The sequence below is a fragment of the Neurospora tetraspora genome (genome assembly GCF_033439725.1).
Source record: "Neurospora tetraspora strain CBS 560.94 chromosome Unknown B0H65scaffold_3, whole genome shotgun sequence".
Taxonomy (NCBI): Eukaryota; Fungi; Ascomycota; class Sordariomycetes; order Sordariales; family Sordariaceae; genus Neurospora; species Neurospora tetraspora.
The window spans coordinates 2,883,885-2,902,682 of record NW_026944385.1 but is presented as its reverse complement, the minus strand read 5'-3'; the positions used below and the strand labels follow the sequence as shown (position 1 = coordinate 2,902,682).

The window sequence follows — 18,798 nt, the reverse complement described above, 5'->3', positions numbered from 1 at the left end:
GAATGCACTTGGAAATTTGAAGGGCAAGTCTAACCATAGATTTATCCAAACTTGATGGTGTCATTCAACTTGCTGGATGCAGACACATAAAAGGCCGTCAATCAACATCGACAGCCGCATTGATATTGACCACATTGATACACCGTAGTCCGTCCTTGTTTCACAGCTCAGTGGCTCAGTTCCAGTCGAATGGTCCCATCTATCACCAATCCTTTCAAGTTGTGAGCCATGGTGATAGTAAAGGCGGATAGGAAGGTGGGAAGGGAGTAGATTAGCGGCAAGTATCCTTAGGGGTATGGTGTGCAAAGTATATATATAAATGCGCAGGCTGGAATGTGATAATGGGTATCAAAGCGACAAAGGCAATTTACTGATGACAACAGAAAATCCGTCAACCCAAGCGCCGCATGACCCGGTTACTCCAACAATATTAAATCCTCTTGGGGGTATTAGTGTATGGCTGTACAGCAGAGATTTGATTAGCATGACTTTTTCTTGGGTAAGGAGAACAGAATTAATGGGTTTTCAGGTCGCACAACGTACCCAGAGCCACCATTCGGCTTGCCGTAGATTGGCGATTTCCTCCCCGAGCTTGTAAAGATTTGAATGCCATCGATCCAGAAGCCGGCTCTGACATAGAAGCCGGTGACATACTCACCCCGACGAATATCTGGTATCAGTCAGTACATCTGTAAACAGTATTGGCTGGCTTCAGGGTTGTACTTACCCATTTCAAAAACATCACCCCCTGCTTTGCCCCCCTTTTTTCCAAAAAGTTGCGTTGAATTGTCATCATAAACAAACTCCAAACCATCCAAGGCCAACCCATGGTAAACAATAATCCGTGAGAGGACTATGCCCTGTTTCACTGCACTCGTGAACACAACTTCATGGGGCTCGCTTCCTTCCAATTTGGATGCTCCCAACGTCTTGCCGCGATACGCCGTCTGCGCCAGGACGGGCACTCCCGGTACCAAGCCCATGGGAAGCTTGAAGCTGGATTGCTTCGAGCACAACTGATGAAAATCTTCGATATCCAAAGAACCGCCGCCATGTGATCTGACACTAACCTTCAACCTCCGCTTTTTCTTGTTCTCTCCAGCCAGTTCCTTTCGTAGTTCCTGCTCATTGAGCGTTATTTGGCGTTGGATCCCAGATCCATTACCGCTACCACCTTCGCCGAGATATTCGATCCATTTGTGGCAGACATCGTCATCTTCTCCAAAGATCTCGACGTACATTACCCCTGAGGCGGCCGTTATCATTACTTCGCCTCCTCCCACCGGCCATGCCTGCACGCTGTCATCCGGGCTTTGAGCTGGGTCGTTGGGCAGTCGAAAACATGGGTGGCTCCGAAACCTGAGGCAGTCCAGACGGTGCCAGGTACATTCATCCTCCTGCGACACTAGACCACCCTTGGAGCGCGTGCGTGTCGAATATGCTTCCCGAACGATGAAAGTGCGATTCAGCTTCACATAGTCCCTCAGCATGACGCCGCTCTCGCGGTGAGGCAGGCCAAACAAATGGCCTGTCTCGTGCAGATGAGCTCCAATGCCGATATTAGCTGCCTCCCACGAGCTCCCAGCCTCATTGCAGTCGTTGGCAACATGATTCGTATCTGTAGGCGTACAGTCACTGAATGCCGGGACCACTTCTTCGAAGCTTGTCGGGTAGCTTTGCAGGCAGTGTGACCCGAATATGCCAAGCTGCAGATCGCCGACCCCCCCTCCGAGCGCGGCGTGTGCGGTAACGGTTTTCGAGCTCGTATCCCAGTGTGAGTCTAGCAACAAGACAGAAACGTATAGTTTCTGCCCCGGAAGCGGCTTGAAGTAGTCCCTGACCGCATCTGCAGCAATGCCAAACAGAGCATCCTTTCGCTTGGCGCTTTTGTTTTGCTGGGCCTTGTCCAAGTCGCGCAGCTCTGCTAGGGTATGGTTCGTCCTGATAATGTGGATGCGTGCTTCAGACCGTAGTGTCCCTTGCTCTCTATCCCTCTGGTTTGCCGAACCTGTCGTCCACTCCTCTTCGAACCGGAACACGCGACGGCCAAATTTGTTGCGCCACATCTGTTCTGCAGTGAATGCCTGCCACAGATACGCAGCCATGCGGAACTTTCGAACTGCCGTCTCCAAACCGTTCCCTTCTCGCTCAACCCTGGCTGGAACGGCATCGTATGTGGCGGGAGAATCCTTGGCGAGCAGAATGGCGAGTTGAAGCGGAGGGGCGTTGGTCGTCGGAAGCATATGTATTGTGAGATAGGAGGCGTGAATGGGATTCGTCGATCCGCTGTTGGCAAGTTTCGGGCTGGCAAAGTCGAAGCGTAGTCGGTTTGCGCCGGGCGTCATGTAGATTAGAGCCTTGAACTGGGAATCGCATACGGGCCAGCTGATAGGGGGGAAGCTGTCATCAAGTCGACTGACAGTCACGGTCTCGTCGAGGGATTGCTGAGAAGGCTCCCCAACGGTACCGTAGACAAGCAGAACCTTTTGGTAGACCTGTGATGGTTTGGTCAGTCATGGCAAGCATTGGCCAGGCACAATCAACTCCAACTCACCCATGAGTTGTCTTGAATACTGGTGATGCGTGGAGAGTATTGCGAGACGGGCAAGTTGGGGCCCCTGCCGTTTGGCATTGGCGATCCTAGACCTGTCATCCCCGAGACACTATATCTGTTTGAGTTTCCGGTGGGGTAGGGATGTGGCGCCGGGCGCGAAGGGGCAGTAGCAGGAGGAGTTGGAGATGTCGCCTGGTGGTTGTTAACGTGCACATTGAGGGCCGGGTCCGACTGGTGCGAGGAGAAGGACGGAGGAGTCAAGGAGCCGGTTGTGGGAGCAGTGCCATTGCTTGCTTCGCTCGAGCCGTCGGTCGAGCGTTCCGTCCTGAAGCTGTTTCGCGATCGCCTGCAAATACTCTTGAGGTTTAGGAACGACGGAGACATTGTTGCGCCTGGAGGCTTCTTTTCACTAGAACCAAGGAGGCGGAAATGCCCCTTTTGGAATCCAGTACTATGCACCAGCACAGACAGACCGCTGCGATACGAAGGAGATGGGCCAGATGCTGTGAAAGTCGGGTCGAAGCCTTGGAGGTACCCGGATTGAAGACAGAGTGAGAGGACGAAGTTCTAGGGTTGTATCTATTTGTTGGATGTAGAAGTCAGACCGGCAAGGTAGAGGTAGGTAGAGGGATGGATGGGAGGAAGGAGAGCTCGGCAGTGTAGAGGGAGTTGAGCTTTGACAGGATAGAATCATAAACAAATGGACGTCCACAAGGGGTTTCGGGGAGCAGCCAACACGCCGGTCTGAGTGCTCTGCCCTGACTGGAAGAAGGTAGGGACCCTGGAGTGAGATGGACCTCTGGAAGGCCAGTGTCGATAATCCACTGGCAAGTCCACACCCCGAGATTATTAGACGGATGGCTGATGAAGTAACTTCTCTGGTACGACCTTGCGGTGCCATTACATGTATCATCACCATGTATCACCACCGTCGCTTGCCCTGACTTCGTACCTTACCTAAGTATAAGTCGGGGAGCAGAACCGCATGGTGGAAACTAATCTAGGTAGGTAGAGCCGATCTTGGCTTCAGTCTCCACTCGACTACCGCCGGTATAGATGGTACTACAATGTATGCGTCTGTACATGCATGTTTTGTAACGGTATATTAAAGACGGGTACCAAGAGAATATGCCGTCACGGAGTCACGCTGTGTATCGTAACGTAGTGCCGTATGCAAGACGGGCTGGGCAGTCCGGCAGAAGTATCAGATGTATTCGCTAGTGTTGCAACGCATCGGTCGATGACGTACGTATTCTATTGAAGCGTTAAGATAAGCGTTCCCGTTTAGGAGACCGGTACTCAACCAAAAAGAAAAAGGAGTCGGAGAGAGAGTAATGACTCCAGCCATGGTCAGCAGTCAACGAGATTTGTCAACGAATTATTGTCCACTGCGGCACCTTGTTAGCTCATGGTACATAAATTGGCAGTTCGTAGATAAGAGTACGGGGTGGAGATTGTGGGCTGGGTGGAGTGAGCCTTTTGACTACACGTGTACCGTTAGTAGGGGATGGTGGAGGTGATCTGACGGGAGGCGCGATTCCAGAAGCTCAGGCGGGTCACTCATCAGTAGTAGTACGTATCTATAGCGTCAGTTTCGCTTATTGTCTGGGCAGTTGCGATCCGTATCGAGGCCGGTGGCAGTGTCAAACAAGGCAACTTGGAATCCGAGATTGAGAAACCCTGGAAGCGGCCCATTAAAAACGCCAGTCGGGTAAATCGGATGTGACAGCAAGGGTGATGAAAAGCCAAGTACACAAAGGCATTCACTCAGCATGTCATTTTAGACTCGGATTCAACCTCCACCACATCCAGCCCGGCCATCATCATGTCCAAATCAAGCGCACTTTGCTGCGTCCAATTGTTTATTTCAACTAATGCATCCAGGAGCTTACTTAACCTCTGTATATACACACTTCCTGCTCGTCTTTTCGACATTAAAGATGGTGAGGCCGAGCATCACGAAAAGCCTTTCCTTCAATTCAGCTGTTTAACCATAACCAGCATATGCGTTGCGCTTTGAGCCACGAGAAACGCCGGGATGGTGATATATCAAGAAAAAGAAACGGGTATCACTTGATTTGCGAACCTGCAAAGAGAATAATCGGAAACAAGAACCAAAAAAAAAGTAGAAGAAACAGAAAAAGACCACTAGAACTTTAGTCGTCTTAGGTTCCCCTCGGTACCCCGGATATCCACCTATATACTAGACTCCCACTGTAGGTTGGAAACAGGTAATCACCTGTTCCTCGACAACGTAAAAGTGAACAATAGCCTTCCCTCTACTGCGCCCTCTTGCACTTCCCTTGAATCGACATTCCACGGACCATCCAGTGTCGTCCTCTCATGCAATGTTGTTTATGTAAATGTATATGTATTGGGGGGTGTAGTCGTCAATCATTCGTCATAGACCTTCGCCTTTGCCGCATATTCGAGGATGTTGCTGGCGATGAAATCCTTGATTGTATCGCCTCGACCTGCCGCCACTCTGAGGATATACTCGTTGAGATTCTGTCTTCCCAGAATATCCACGTGATCGGCCGTGTTCGGCCCTCCTCTCGGATTGAACCGTTCTGGCTCATGTGGCATCTCGACCACGGTTATCTTTGAGCCCGCAGGATTATATCTCTTCATTTTCCACCCCTTGTTGCACATGTACCCCAGACTCATGAGGTTCACTGTGCCGTCACCTTCGCCCAAAATCACGCCGTGGTCAACGTGCCCCTGAGTCAAAGTCGTATCAATCGTCATGTTAAGATGCGTTGTCGTTCCCGGATCCGGCGCCCGATAAAAGTAGGCTCGCTCCGTCGGCTTCCCTACACCATAAAAGCAGTAGATCTTGAGGCTTGGTGCCAATGGCAGTCGTGTCTCTAGAGGGTTGGTCCATTTCCGAGGGTCATTCTCGTTTGCCTCCACTTCCGCGCTCGTCTTCGCCACCCCGTGAGAGTAACTGCCTTTCACCTGATCGCGGTACCAGTCGTCGGTTGTGTCAAGTATATAGTCCATCGCGTCTTCGATCGTAAAGTTTCTGTCCGGTGTTGTTGATCCGTTTTGCCCAGCGCGGAAATTCAGCAACGATCCATAGCTATGCCCTTGGCCTGGCTGGTCATCTGGAGCCCAATCCAATTCTCCCCAGACAGCGTTACCGCCCATGGGAAGCATGGATGATATTCCAGGCATAGCACGGAATATCTCGGCGCGTTCCTCCTTGCTGAGGAATTTTTCGAGACCGTAAACCGCAAATGCGTTCATCTGCGCCGTATCCCGCATTTCACCGGAAAGGATCGCTGTTACATCTTTAACAGCTCCCAGCATGCATCCACTGATATTGATCCATGAATCAACATGCCTTTCCACCCAGTCTTGGCCACCCTTGCCGCCTTTCTCGGAGGCAACCCAGTGAAAAAAGTAGAACAGAACCTGGCTGCCCATGCTGTGAGAGGTCAAAATCACCTTCTTCTCGTGCAGAAACACGGCTTGCTCAATGTAAGACTTGAGCCTGGAAAAGTAGTGATCGCGCACCTCGAGGTTCGCATATGCTAATCGCCAGTCGTAAGCCGCCGTGTATGAGTTGGTTGGGTCATAGCCAAGTGATGCTAGATTCTCGAGGATTTTATTCCATATCCAGTATCCTGTGATGAAAAAGTCGGTTGCATCGAATCCCTGGGCGGCGCGTAGCTTGATACCTGGGGGATCTAATCCCGTTGTCTTGTCGAGCATGATGTGCCTCTTCCACGCTTCTTTGTCCATGACAAGAGCTCGCATCATGGTCCAGCTTCCCCAAAGCCGCTTCCGAAAATAGGGCAACGACGGCTCAGACGTGCCCCATGATTCTAGACCCGTAGAGATGACCCCGGGGATCATGACTATAGGGTGGTCAGCCGATAGGCCCTCGGCGCGCATCTTCAGGCCTACCGAGAAGGCATCATCGCTCTCTATGAGGTCTCGTTCGCCGTTCTAGAGGCCGGTAGAGAAGGTCAGATGCGTAAACAACAGCAAAGCTCCTCATGACGCTATTGTTTTCACTCACCACCAGGTCACGCATCTCCTTGACAAAGCCGGCAGGCAACACCTCGAACAAGCTGTCCATACTGAGCTCCTTGAGCTCGGGTAGAGGAAGATCGATCAGATCATTGCTTTTAGCAAAGAAGCCAGCTGCTATAATCCCAAACAGACTCCCCAGCAGGAATATTGCTGTCGTCTTGCGCTTTCGGGTCTTGGGACGTTTGTGTGTAACCTTGACGGTGTCATGCTGATTATCGGGACTCGGCTCGCGGGATGTTGCGGTCTCGGAGGCAGTTTCCGACGCAGTCTCGCATTCGATGTCTTTGCCGACCAGCCTGCGCCGAACAGTTGTCGCCATTCTCGGGATGCTCGTGGCTGTTGCTGCCGCCGTACGTTGCCGTTACGGCGCGAGGAAGACGGATTATCGGAGGGTAAAAGAAAATAAAACTGGAGCGAGTGCGGATGGGCCGGGCTGTCGGACTGGTCAACTAAGCGGCCCGGTCATCGGCAGGGGCGGGCGTGATGTTTTGAAATGTGTGATGTATGGGGTTCTGATAGTGGAGGGGCTGTTTGGCGCTGCCTCCGGTGACGCCACGGTCGTAGGGCTGGAGCGGGGAGTGGCACCACGCTTGGTGTATGGATCACTTGGTCAGCGGCGATCTCGCACTCTGATGAGTCGAAGCTGCGACCTCGCGCCTGACGACAGAAGTCGAGGAAATATCAATGCAAGGTGTATAGTACAATGCAGCTTGTGATGACGGAAGTACCTAGCGTAGGTACCATCGTAGCATGAACGTTGAAACGCGCCTACCTCCAGAAGCTTGCGTACCTGGGGCCCGGGCTCGAGCCGGGTTTCCATTGCTCGAACCTCAGGCTGTCGCCACGAAAGCCTGCATTCATAACCGGCGCAAGTGCCTTTAACAGAAGAGTGACGGGATGCGTATTTAACACATACAAGGCAAGAAACGATGGGAGGAACAGGTGTGGGCGGACTAAGGAAAAGTGTTAATAATGAATGGCTTTGAGTGAGGGGTGTTTGTAATAGGCTATCCACTTCTAGGGGAAAGGTTGACACGCAACTGGCCTATTTACTGCGCAGTAAGTACGCTACACACTGTCATGCAGACATGTGAAAACAGAGCTGCCCCTCCGTACTACCCGACCTAACCACCCCAGCTCGCCCAGCTGAGTGAGACATACCAGGTATTACCCTTTATGAACGGCATATTCTCCATCTTTACCCAACCTCACGCCCTCATTTTTCGACTTCTCGTAGCCCCAACGCAGCATAAACGTTTCGGATCCAGCTTGATTCGCTTTATCAACATGGAAGCAACCACCGAAAAGGCGATAGGAACGGAAGTACCGCGTGTCGAAGAGCTTCCAGGGGAGCTCCAGTACATCAAATATGAGCATAAGCTGGAGGCAGAATACCTCCCAGCTATCCGCGCGCTGATATCAAAAGATCTTAGCGAGCCTTACAGCATTTATGTGTATCGATACTTTCTTTATCAATGGGGCCATCTGTGTTTTATGGTATGTGGACGTCCCTGGGCTGTTGAGGTTTGCGTATGGGCATGGGGCCAGGTGAGCTGACCGCTCAATAAACCCGACAGGCCTTGCACCCAGTCGACTCTTCTCTCATAGGAGTGATCATCTGCAAACTCGAATCGCACGCTTCGCATTCCCCGCCCACTCTTCGCGGATACATTGCTATGCTTGCCGTCTCTTCTCAATATCGTGGACACGGAATCGCGACGGAACTGGTTAGGAGAGCCATCGACGCCATGGCTCAGCGAGACGCCGACGAGATTGTATTGGAGACAGAAGAGACCAACATCCCGGCCATGAGACTCTATGAGCGCCTGGGTTTCGTCCGCTCCAAAAAGCTTCACCGCTATTATCTGAACGGAAACAGCGCATATAGATTGGTCCTTCTCCTCAGATCTGTCGATGCGGATGCGACGAACGACTACCCCCTTGATGATAGAGACATTGCGCTTCGGTGAAGCTGGTAATCGAAGAGTCTCCGAACCTTTGCTGAGAGCAGCAGTGCGCCATCACAACCCGTTTGGTGCCTGTCCTTCCCTTCACCATCGACGCACCACGTCTTAGGGGTCCAATGATGGAGGTTTCGGGTGTGAGATGGACAGGATGACAAGGAACGTTGATCGTGGCTGGCGCCATGAATGTTCGTCCGGTTCCCGTAACGGTATCTCGTGACGGACAGATAGATGCCTATCAAGGAGTCGGATGATCAGGTCGAGGTATGGAGCCATAGCTTGAGCATGTTGGCACTCCACGGTTTCACCCCCAATGAGGGCTTTCGCCTCTCCACATCCAGCGTGGCTCGGATGTTGACAACCATGAATACTGAATGGCCGATTTCATGGTATCTACTTACCCACGAGGCTCGGGGCGTTGGGAGGTTTTTAAATGTAAGGTGGCACTGAAGTTTAAGGTTCGTGGGTTGTGGACCTTGAGCTCAGTCATAAGTTGAGATGTTGGCAGATACAACACAGAGTCAAAGACTCGCTCGGGAACGTTGCCGGGGGCATGGACTGTTGATGTATTTGTGCAACGGAGCCAACCTGACAACTTGTCTGCCGGTCGAACTGACCTAGTTCGTTGAATATGCAAGTATGCTTCAAGGTTGGGGTCTTTGTTCTAATTCTCTGGCTGCCGCCTGGGACCGCAATATACATACATAGTGCCGTACGGTAGAGGTACATAAGCTGCATTGCCCGCCATAAAACTTTTGAGCGATAGTCCTGCATCACATGAAGTACTTGGAGGTACAGTCTTTACAGGGACGTCCTTCGACAGGAAAGGCACATTAAGAGTGCAGTACTTGGGACGGAAGGTGGCGTAAAGAGATATCTCCACGTGTGCAGGTGGTACCTATGTACTAGGTACATAGGTAAGGCAGCCCCCACAATCCCGATGTAGTGTACTGGGGGGCACCCACAACTCAAAGTACGGAACTCCCCCAGCCTTGCATAGACTGGACCTCTCCCTAAATCCGCCGCATTCAACTGTTCTCTTCTCAAGTGACGACATCCTCCCGCGCAGTCTCGATAGCCTAATAGATCCAACGCGGTGGATTAGGTCGGCAAAGGTATACATGCCTATGCGATACCCGCAAGCCGCCATTCGTGATGCCCAGTTCATCAGTCTCGACGACAACATTGGTGCTGCTCGCTTGAAAACATGGCGGACCTCGAGGTCACTGAGCCTGTTGAGAACGAGCAGCAGTTTTGGCACGGTGAGCAAGCTTGCTGAACGGCCCTCCCCTCTTGTGTTGCTCTTGTTTCAATTGCTGAACAAATACCCTTCCCAGCCCTGAACGACATCCTTTCCACCCCTTGCCCTACCCCCGAATCTCTCGACGACGTTCTGCGATCATGGCTTGAACTGGTCGCGACCGGCCGGGACCGCTATCTCGACGATGAAGACGACATTGCGACTTGTTCCCAACAGCTCCGAATTAGCAGCATCTTCAGCCAGAACGCCGACTACGTGCGCACCCAGATCATATATAGCCTGTTGCAGGAGGACGAGTACGGGCCGTTGCATATTATTTCCAACTTCCTCCTGCTAGATGGCCGTGCTGAGGAAGAGACATTCCGGCGCATGGTCAACGAAGGCTGTTTTCTGCGACTGCTCGAGCTCATCAAGAGTTGCGGCGATCACGATGGCCGTCTTCACCGACTACTTCTCGAGTTGATGTACGAGATGTCTCGCATCGAAAAGTTGCCGCATCAAGACTTGGCTCAGGTAGATGACGAATTCGTCATTTACCTCTTTCAACTTATCGAAGCCTTCTCCGACGACGTGGACGATCCGTACCATTACGCCGTAATCCGTGTCCTGGTATGTTATTGTGCCCCATATCTGCTTTACGACATAACCACTAACATTGGCCATGGGTAAGCTGGTCATGAACGAGCAATACATGGTTGCATCAGCATCCGGAGCTGTTGACCCAACTGCGCCTGTTGCCCATATCACAAACCGAGTCGTCAAAGTCCTCAGCCTCCATGGCCCGTCTTTCCGAACTTTTGGCGAGAACATTATCTTGCTTCTGAATCGAGCAACCGAAACATCACTCCAGCTGATAATATTGAAGCTGCTGTATCTGTTATTCACCACCAAGGCGACATATGAATACTTTTACACCAACGACCTGCGAGTCCTTCTTGACGTCATCATTCGTAATCTGCTCGACTTGCCAGTGGAAATGAACACCTTGAGACACACATATCTGCGCGTTCTCGCTCCGTTGTTATCGCACACCCAGCTCAGCCAGCCGCCACATTACAAGCGCGATCAAATTCTTAGCCTGCTCGAAATACTTCGCGGTTCAGGAAGTGCGCACTTTCTACCGCCCGAGCCAACTACTCTCCGCTTGGTTGAGCGTGTCGCAAACATTCCATGGCTAGTGGACGATGAGGGCATCTTGCGTCCTGTCTCTATGGGGAGCCTCACGCAGGCGCAAAGCGGTAGTACCGTTAGCGTCATTGCAAATGTCCACGAAAAGCCAGGTATAGAAACACCAAGCAGAAAATCAACCCTCGCTCGTGAGCTCAGGCATGAACAGGAGGATGCGGAAGACACCGTGGGGTCAATAATCGCCAGTCCCGCGAGTGATACGCCAGAAACTACGGCCCCGAATCTCTTGGTCTCGAGTACCACCGAAGGGCACAAAGCAGCAGGCCGTCGAAAACCGTCACCACCGCCGGCGAGACGGCTGAGGGCCCAGAAATCGCTTCCCATTGTTCCAAAGCATCGCCATGGTGTGCCGGTCTCCCCGCAACCACCACCTACGCCAACAAGGATGACCGAGGGCACCACATTTGCCCAAGGTGACAGGTACGGGGTTGCTGTTGCTAGCAGCTCATCGCCGACAGCGGCTTCGGCTGCGGAAGCCGTATCTGGCGACGGCAAGGTGAGTGGACTAGTGGCCAAAAAGCAGCCCCCCAAGCTCCCCCCTCCGCGGCGCGGCAAACTCAGGGCTGTCAATAGTTTGTCGACATTACATCCGGTAACCGAGTCGCTACCCCAAACTGGGTCGACGCCGGTAGCTTAGTCGGCGCCTTGTACGGTAATCGACAAGGATCTTATTTGAGGCCCGGATATACTGTGATGTCGAGCATCATATCAAACACCGAGGTGGCTCGCCCCAGCAATGCGATTCTTGCGAACATAACAGCCTGCAGATAGAAAGTCACAGGAAGGCGCGGTAAAGCCGTAACTTGCCCTGGCAGGGGAGAGGAGAGGACACGAGGTTGCCCAATTCACTTGTTTGGATCGGCTTGCAAGCTTTCGAGGGTATATCGACGAACACAGAATGGGGTATCTTGTCAAACTTACCTCGGGTTAGCCGGCGGGACACTATTCCAGTTGTCACTCTTACTAGACGGCAGAGATCTCACTGATCCTTAAAATGGCAAAGGATATCAGGTAAGGCGTTGTACATGAAGAGCTTGGGAGGAGGATTATGTTAGGAGGTGTTGGATATTGGAGTCTGAATGTTGCGTGTCACTATCAGGGAGAGGCAAAGCGGGCAGCCACAGGCTCCGTAGGTCCTTTGTAGGCAATGAAATGTAATGGCATGCCGTAGCGTTTTAACCACAAACAAGCACTTCCCTCAGTGAGGTTGACATTGTACGAGCAATTCCCATTTATGAAGACAAGGGCACGGCAGCTTGCACTGAATAGTAAACGAAGACAAAAGAAGAGTTGCAAGAATGCCGACAGACGGGAGTTCTATTAGGACAGCGGTATGAGTGTAAAAGGTACGTAGAGTGGTCAAGTGGCATGGGATGAATGCAGGGGCAGTCAATTGACCGGGTGAAACTGCCCGTCTCGAGCCCGTCTCCCCGTCCACTACCGTCTTGGCCGTGCAGTGGATGGCGGGGCTGCGGGGATCCACTTCCCGAGCCCGGACCCCGGTCTTTTCTCGGCCGGCTCCAATTATTTTTCGGGCAGCCGACGGCGCGACCGTGCCTTGGAGCATTGTTTCGCTCCAGTGTTCCCGCCCATAGCAGTACCACCTCCATTACCACCGCCCACACGACCCCAGATACTGCCCCGTTCCGGTCCGGAAGCTTTGAACTGCGCGCAACTAGCGACCTTTGCGCGCACACATCGGCAAACCCTTCCCTTACGCGACTACTGTGTCAAGGGACCGAAACACCGAAACGACCGATCGCCGAATCGTCGCATCGAAATCGACCGGCCACCCGAACCCTGCCCCGCAAGTCCCCTTGTTTATTCAAGAAGGACTGTGTCAGAGGCCGTGGACACGAGATCAACCCTCGAGGCTAGACAGTCACCAACAACAAAGAAGGAAGCAGGAAAAAATCGGCAACAATGGCCTCGACGATAGCAGCGGCCACAAAGGTCTCCCGGACGATGTTCCGTGAACTTCACGGTGTCGTCGTGACCTCTGGCCTGATTGATAAGACCGTCAAGGTCCGGGTGGGCGGGCAGAAGTTCAACAAGTTCCTTCAGAAGGTGTGTATGCGAAACTACGGCTATTCTTCAAGACACGGGCATAGCAGGAGAGTAGCACGCTAACCTTCAATTCCTTTCCACTCATCAAGCACTTCGACGACCCAAAACAATACCTGGTCCACGACCCCAACAACTCTCTCCGTGCCGGTGACGTGGTCGCTATCATGCCCGGCTTCATCACCAGCAAGTCCAAGCGGCACGTGGTCAAGCACATCATTGCGCCCGCCGGCACGCCGATCGAGGAGCGCCCGCCCATCCCTTCGCTGGATGAGCTCTGGGACGCCAAGGACGCAGCGAAGGAGGCCAAGAAGGAGCGCAAGGTGCTGCGGGAAAAGATCCAGGCCGCCGAGGAGGCGATTGAGCTCGGTGAGAGAATGGCCCGCCACGCTGAGAGGGAGATCGCGATGCGCGAGAAGATCATCAGCTTGCAAAAGGTTGATTGAGGAACACAGTGTGGACAAGCCGAGTGGTGAAGACGAGGGAGCAGGATTGGAGCGAGATCCATTCAGACACACGTCAGTTTCAATGCTTACTTACTGGCCGCGCCTCTTGCTAGAGGATGGTGGTGAAGGGCCGCGCGCCGCGAGAGGGGGGGAAGTGGTGGTTGATTATGGTCCGGCGTGTCTTGGATTGTGTCAAGGACTGTGTCGAGAAGGGATAAATAGAGCCCGGAGCACAAGCTGTTGATAGATATGTGTAGGATTATCGAAATAGGCACGCTGTACGATATAGGGGAAAACGATAGATGTCACGAAAGGATGGGAAGCTTGGTGTCCGATACTTCTCGTCAACCTCCCGGGGTAACCGACGGGTAAGAGCGCAATGGATGGAACTGAAGGGTGGTTATATCATACTGACACATGGACGGCAGTGCCAACCAATTTCGACACGATCTGAACGATATATTTGGCCAGAAAGCGGGTTTCAACAAGTGATGCTGTCGGATGGACTACGATCACGCCCGCCACCATTTGCTGCTACATATGGGTGCTTTCCGAATGCGCACCGTTTACTTTTCCACCCTGCTCCTTGCCCTGACAGCTTATAGGTGTGGTAATGTCGCCTGTCACACTCTGTGATTTGTACCAGCGAGCAATACTCTTCTTCGATGTGCTTGCTACAGGCTTGCCAGACCCAGACATTACCCATTCCCTGAGTACCTTGCTCCGATTCATCGCCTCGCGGCATCCTCCCTCCCTAACCGCCTCTTTCTCCAAAATCTCTTGCCCAATCCTCATAGAACTTGAGGTTTGCCTTGCTAACGCTAGGCCGAATGGTAGCGAGACTGGTGACAAAATCCTTTAACTCTATCGGGCGTATCTGGTCCATGGTTGTTTGTAGTAACGCCTCACCTAAAGACCGCAAAGGACCCATGGCCGCATCTTTAGCTAACGCTGTGATATCGGATCCGGAAAATCCTGCGAGGTGCACGTGCTTAGCAAAAGGTATTTGGCGGGCAACCTGGCCAGGGAGTGAACGGGTTGGCAAAGATCACGAACGGGTAGGGCGACTTACCATCGGTCATATTCACAAGCTCATTGATGTCCTCGTTGGTCAGTGTATGTTTTTGCTGACTGAGGAGCGTTTTGAACTGGATTGCTCTTGTATCAGCTTCGGGGAGTGGGATATACTGTCTCCTCACAAATCGTCTCCTTGCAGCCTCGTCGATAGCCCACGGAAGGTTCGTGGCGGCAAGCACCAAGACTCTGTTCACATCACCATCGGTGCCGTTTTCCTTTGTTCCTTTCGCTGCAGTCTCTCTGCCGGCAGCAGCTCTCTGAAGATCACTCCATTGGATGAGGAACTCCGTCTTAATCCTCATCGTGGCCTCGTGTTCCCCAGAGCCAGATCTCTGCGACAGCAGCGAGTCAATCTCATCAACAAAAATGATGCTCGGCGACAACACCTTTGCCAGCGCAAACAGTGCCCTAACAAGTTTCTCTGATTCGCCGAGGTACTTACTTGTCAGACTACTAGCAGAGATGGAGAAGAAGGTAGATTTGGACTCCGTGGCAACTGCGCGGGCCAACATAGTCTTTCCTGTTCCTGGTGGCCCAAAAAGCAGCATGCCTCTGGCCGGCTCGCGAAGACCCTTGAAGAGATCCGGCCGGAGAAAAGGATAAACTACGGTCTCTCGAAGTGCATTTTTGGCTACCTCGAGGCCGGCTATGTCACTCCAGTGAACTTCATCACCCTGAACGACGATCTCGTTCAAGATCTGTTTCGCAGCATGTTCATCAACCCCTGGAGGAAGACGGCGCAATATCTTTGCCTTTTGCTTGTTCCACTTGGCAGCTTCTGACCTTTGTTGAGCCGCCCCATCTTCGCCTTCAGATTCTGGGCTTTCGGAGTTGTGGGTTGGTGTATCGACAACTAGGGAAACCTCACTCTGCTTCAGTCTTTGTCTTAGTTGCTGTCTTGCTGTCGGCCGCCGGGGAGTTTCATATTCGGAATCCTCAGAACTTGACGAAGCTGGGGGTTGTTCGAGCCTTTTCCCCCTCGCCCGAGCGCTCGTCCGAGGTGTATCAACATCCTGTGTCGTCGCCGATCTGCCAGACGCGGGCCTTGCCGTGCTTGTTAAATAAGAAGTCCGGCTGATGGGCTTCCGTTGAGCCAGCGTTGGATCGGACATCTTTCTGTTCGATTTTCTGGTCGCTGTTGCGCTTCCTCTCGCTGAGTATGAGGTGTCTTCGTCATCCGTGTTCCCCGTCGCAGGCAGAGGCCTCCTCCTTGGTGTCGGTAACGGAGCGGTTCTTAGCCGGAGTCCTTCCTCCCCTTCCAACGGCGAGCGCTCGTTGTTATCCCTCAAAGTCAATGAATTGAGTGCACTTGATGCGGCAGCAGCGCTGATGGTGAAGGAGGATTGGCGACTGTGGGTATGCTCATCAGAACGGCGGGGTGTTGATGATTCAGGAGTAGGTCGTCCATCAGGCGGTTTGGATTGGCTCCGAGGACGACCCGTGACCAATCGCCTAGTATGTGTGTCCCATTGCTGCTGGCGGCCTGCCAACGCTGGACTTTGACGTAGCCTTTCCACTGAGTAGGGAGAGCTTGCGGGCGGTACCGAACTTGTCTGATCAGTGGTGCCGGTTCCACCACTATTACCGCTTGCACTCCCTGATGGACTCGATCTTTCTCTTTTCCCAAGATAGCTCCAGGCAAGCGAGGCCGCCTTATTGGCACCGGGGCGTTCTGAAACCGAGGTTGGAGGCGTCTGGCGATGGCTAGTTTTTTTGTCTCCCAAACGTCCGGTCCGCAAGGTTGTGCGCATGGTATGCTTCTCGGGGCTGCGTGTCCTTGACGATGTTCGCTCCTCGAGCGAAGGCCTTGACGCCGACGGTGGCGACGTTAACACTGGTCGCGTGGATGTAAAGGGAAACTCCCCGCCTGGCGTACGTGCCTCGGAAGAAGGCCCAGGTGTAGGCATGGTTTGTTCCGAGATAGACCTGGTCCCTACAAAGGGTCGCTTGGTGGGAGTTGGTCGGGAAAGGTCTGTATAGGTTACGGCTGGGATTGTTCCGTCACCTATCCAGCCCTTGGGGGGGTCTGAGGGGTTCGGCAAGGGTGACAAACGTGACGCGGATGGTGTAGCTTCATGCTTGAGAGACTCGAGGCGCGAAAGACGGAGGGCCTCTAGGAGATCAATTCGTTCCTTGCACTGTACCTCGAGTTGCCGAAGACTGTCAACCAGCGCCTTCTCCGTCTCGGAACGTGGGGTAAAGGTTGGCAAAATTTTGTTTGTTTGCTGGTCATAGATTTGCTCGAGGGCCTGTTTCCAGCATCGCATAGCCTCATCCTCATTGCCCTAGATGACCGCGCCAGGTTAGCAGATGGGAGAAAAGGGCAACGATCATGAAAACGTCATACTGACCTGGCCCTCGTAATAGACAGCAGTGGAGCATGTCAGGTAGCTCTCATCATATGTCTTTTGCAAAACTGAAGCGGCGGATCTGTTGCGCAGCATCGTAAGAAGTAAGACGTATACACATCACGGTATGTCTGTACTTTAAGATGGGCGTAGCGGGCTCCCACTCTCCAAGGGCGGGCCTAGACGTGAGTGTCTGGTCAAGAACAAGATCTCAGCAGGTGCTGTGGATCGGGCTGTATAGATCTACGCGCATAGACTGTTAGGACTCGGCACCGACCCCTAACCAACGGGCCCGTGCCACATAGCGCTTACCCCGCATATAGCCCTTTAGAAGGAAGGTATTAGTATATATATAGAAGGAGCCTACGAAGATAGGAAGGAAGAGGTTATTTAGAATAGAAGGCAGCCAAGCATACGAGGAAATTAGGTACTTAGTAAGGCCTAATAAGAAGGATAGTTGGGGACGGATTCCTATATATTTAAGACTAGCCGCCCTAAGCTTCTAGAAGTTCTAATTTTCCTCCTTATCTTCATCTCCTTCTACTAATCAATTCAATTAACATAAACCTTTTCTCTAATAATCTAATACGCCACCAAAAATATAAGGACGCGGGTCTTCTTTTCTTCTCCTACTAATTCTTACTCCTCCTCCCTCTAAATTTAATCGTTCTCTTAATTTCCCCTTAAATATCGATTATTTCTCCCTCGCTCCGCGGTCGTCTTCTCCTCGAAGCGATTACTATTTTAATTATATTAATTACCTTACTATATAATTCAATATTAATTATTATAGATAAAGGATTAATTATACTATTAATATTATTAATTTAACCGTTCTTAATTATAATATTACTACTATAGTTAAAGCTACAAATTAATAATTTCTCTAGCTACCAGCTTAGTTTCTCCTATCGTTAATACTACTATACGTTGCGTCCCCGCGTCTTAGGCCCCTTACATATATTTAACGGTTAATAATTACTAATCTTCCCTAATTAAAACCTCTATTGATACTAAATTACTAATTCCGCCGCCGCCGCCGACTAAGGTCCTCGGCCGGCTTACCTCTCCCCCTCTCTTCTCCTCTTCTTTCGACCCTATTGTTCGATTTTCTACTTTAACGCTACCGCTCGACTTTCTATTTCAATTCCGTTGCTCGATTCCCTTAGCCGGCTATATATATCCCCTCTACTACTATTAAAAATTAATATTATTAATTTTCCCATATACCGATCGAAAAATAAGTACGTTAATTCTTTCGATTTTATGATATTTAATATTGTTACGCCGTAAAATTTTATTCTGGTAAGGATATTGATATAGTTAAAAAAAATCATAAGAAACGAATACGGTCGCAATTATATAATTCTACTAATCTATAAATCCCTATACCCCTTAGACTAATATAAACGTAAAAGATCATTTTAAACTTTTCTTAATAAATTCCAAAAAAAATTATATTGGCTACTCCTAATACGCGTTAGCTTTATAATTATATTAAATTTCTACTGTAGTATCGTATCAAATTTTATTATTCACGCGTTAATTAAAATTGATTTCATTATTTACTAATAATCTAATATCCCCTACAAAATAAATATATTAAATCTATATTTATAACTGGGCTAAGTAGAAATTTCCGTAACTCTTTAGTACAATTTTAATACTTCGTTAAAAATTATTCCATATTTTTAATGTAAATTTAATATTTTGAGACTTTTAAAGTATTTATTATTTTCGTATATTAGTATATTGTTTACGCTATAGAGAAATAGTAAGTCTTAATCCTAATTACTTTTAACTGGATTTAATTTTATAATAAATCCTATTTATTTCCGTTAGAAATACTTTCTGC

General features: G+C 51.0%; 6 protein-coding genes across 6 annotated transcripts; 3 read left to right on the top strand and 3 right to left on the bottom strand.

Moving 5' to 3' along the window:
• Positions 1 to 299: 299 nt before the first annotated feature.
• On the bottom strand, positions 300 to 3,045 carry B0H65DRAFT_163795 (putative peptidase family-domain-containing protein). The gene is made up of 4 exons (XM_062821276.1): positions 2,555 to 3,045; positions 728 to 2,495; positions 544 to 670; positions 300 to 460 (listed from the first exon to the last, which is right to left on the bottom strand). Exons 1-4 carry the CDS (start codon positions 2,936 to 2,938, stop codon positions 349 to 351), a joined length of 2,391 nt encoding a protein of 796 aa, XP_062683138.1. The 5' UTR covers positions 2,939 to 3,045; the 3' UTR covers positions 300 to 348.
• Positions 3,046 to 4,948: 1,903 nt separating this feature from the next.
• B0H65DRAFT_423840 (Lecithin:cholesterol acyltransferase-domain-containing protein) lies at positions 4,949 to 6,914 on the bottom strand (the record flags this gene model as incomplete). Its single annotated transcript, XM_062824483.1, has 2 exons — positions 4,949 to 6,508; positions 6,582 to 6,914. The coding sequence occupies 2 exons, from the start codon at positions 6,912 to 6,914 to the stop codon at positions 4,949 to 4,951; spliced, it is 1,893 nt and encodes a 630-aa protein (XP_062683137.1).
• A 968-nt stretch (positions 6,915 to 7,882) lies between these two features.
• Positions 7,883 to 8,565, top strand: B0H65DRAFT_423810 (GAG protein N-acetyltransferase; the record flags this gene model as incomplete). The annotated part of the gene is made up of 2 exons (XM_062824481.1): positions 7,883 to 8,092; positions 8,173 to 8,565. The coding sequence occupies 2 exons, from the start codon at positions 7,883 to 7,885 to the stop codon at positions 8,563 to 8,565; spliced, it is 603 nt and encodes a 200-aa protein (XP_062683136.1).
• Positions 8,566 to 9,766: 1,201 nt separating this feature from the next.
• Positions 9,767 to 11,645, top strand: B0H65DRAFT_424490 (uncharacterized protein; the record flags this gene model as incomplete). The annotated part of the gene is made up of 3 exons (XM_062824516.1): positions 9,767 to 9,821; positions 9,897 to 10,429; positions 10,491 to 11,645. The coding sequence occupies 3 exons, from the start codon at positions 9,767 to 9,769 to the stop codon at positions 11,643 to 11,645; spliced, it is 1,743 nt and encodes a 580-aa protein (XP_062683135.1).
• A 1,286-nt stretch (positions 11,646 to 12,931) lies between these two features.
• On the top strand, positions 12,932 to 13,760 carry B0H65DRAFT_571512 (uncharacterized protein; the record flags this gene model as incomplete). Its single annotated transcript, XM_062830484.1, has 2 exons — positions 12,932 to 13,075; positions 13,165 to 13,760. 2 exons carry the CDS (start codon positions 12,932 to 12,934, stop codon positions 13,516 to 13,518), a joined length of 498 nt encoding a protein of 165 aa, XP_062683134.1. The 3' UTR covers positions 13,519 to 13,760.
• Positions 13,761 to 14,272: 512 nt separating this feature from the next.
• B0H65DRAFT_547851 (P-loop containing nucleoside triphosphate hydrolase protein) lies at positions 14,273 to 17,039 on the bottom strand (the record flags this gene model as incomplete). Its single annotated transcript, XM_062829541.1, has 3 exons — positions 14,273 to 14,493; positions 14,591 to 16,880; positions 16,947 to 17,039. The coding sequence occupies 3 exons, from the start codon at positions 17,037 to 17,039 to the stop codon at positions 14,273 to 14,275; spliced, it is 2,604 nt and encodes an 867-aa protein (XP_062683133.1).
• Positions 17,040 to 18,798: the final 1,759 nt, after the last annotated feature.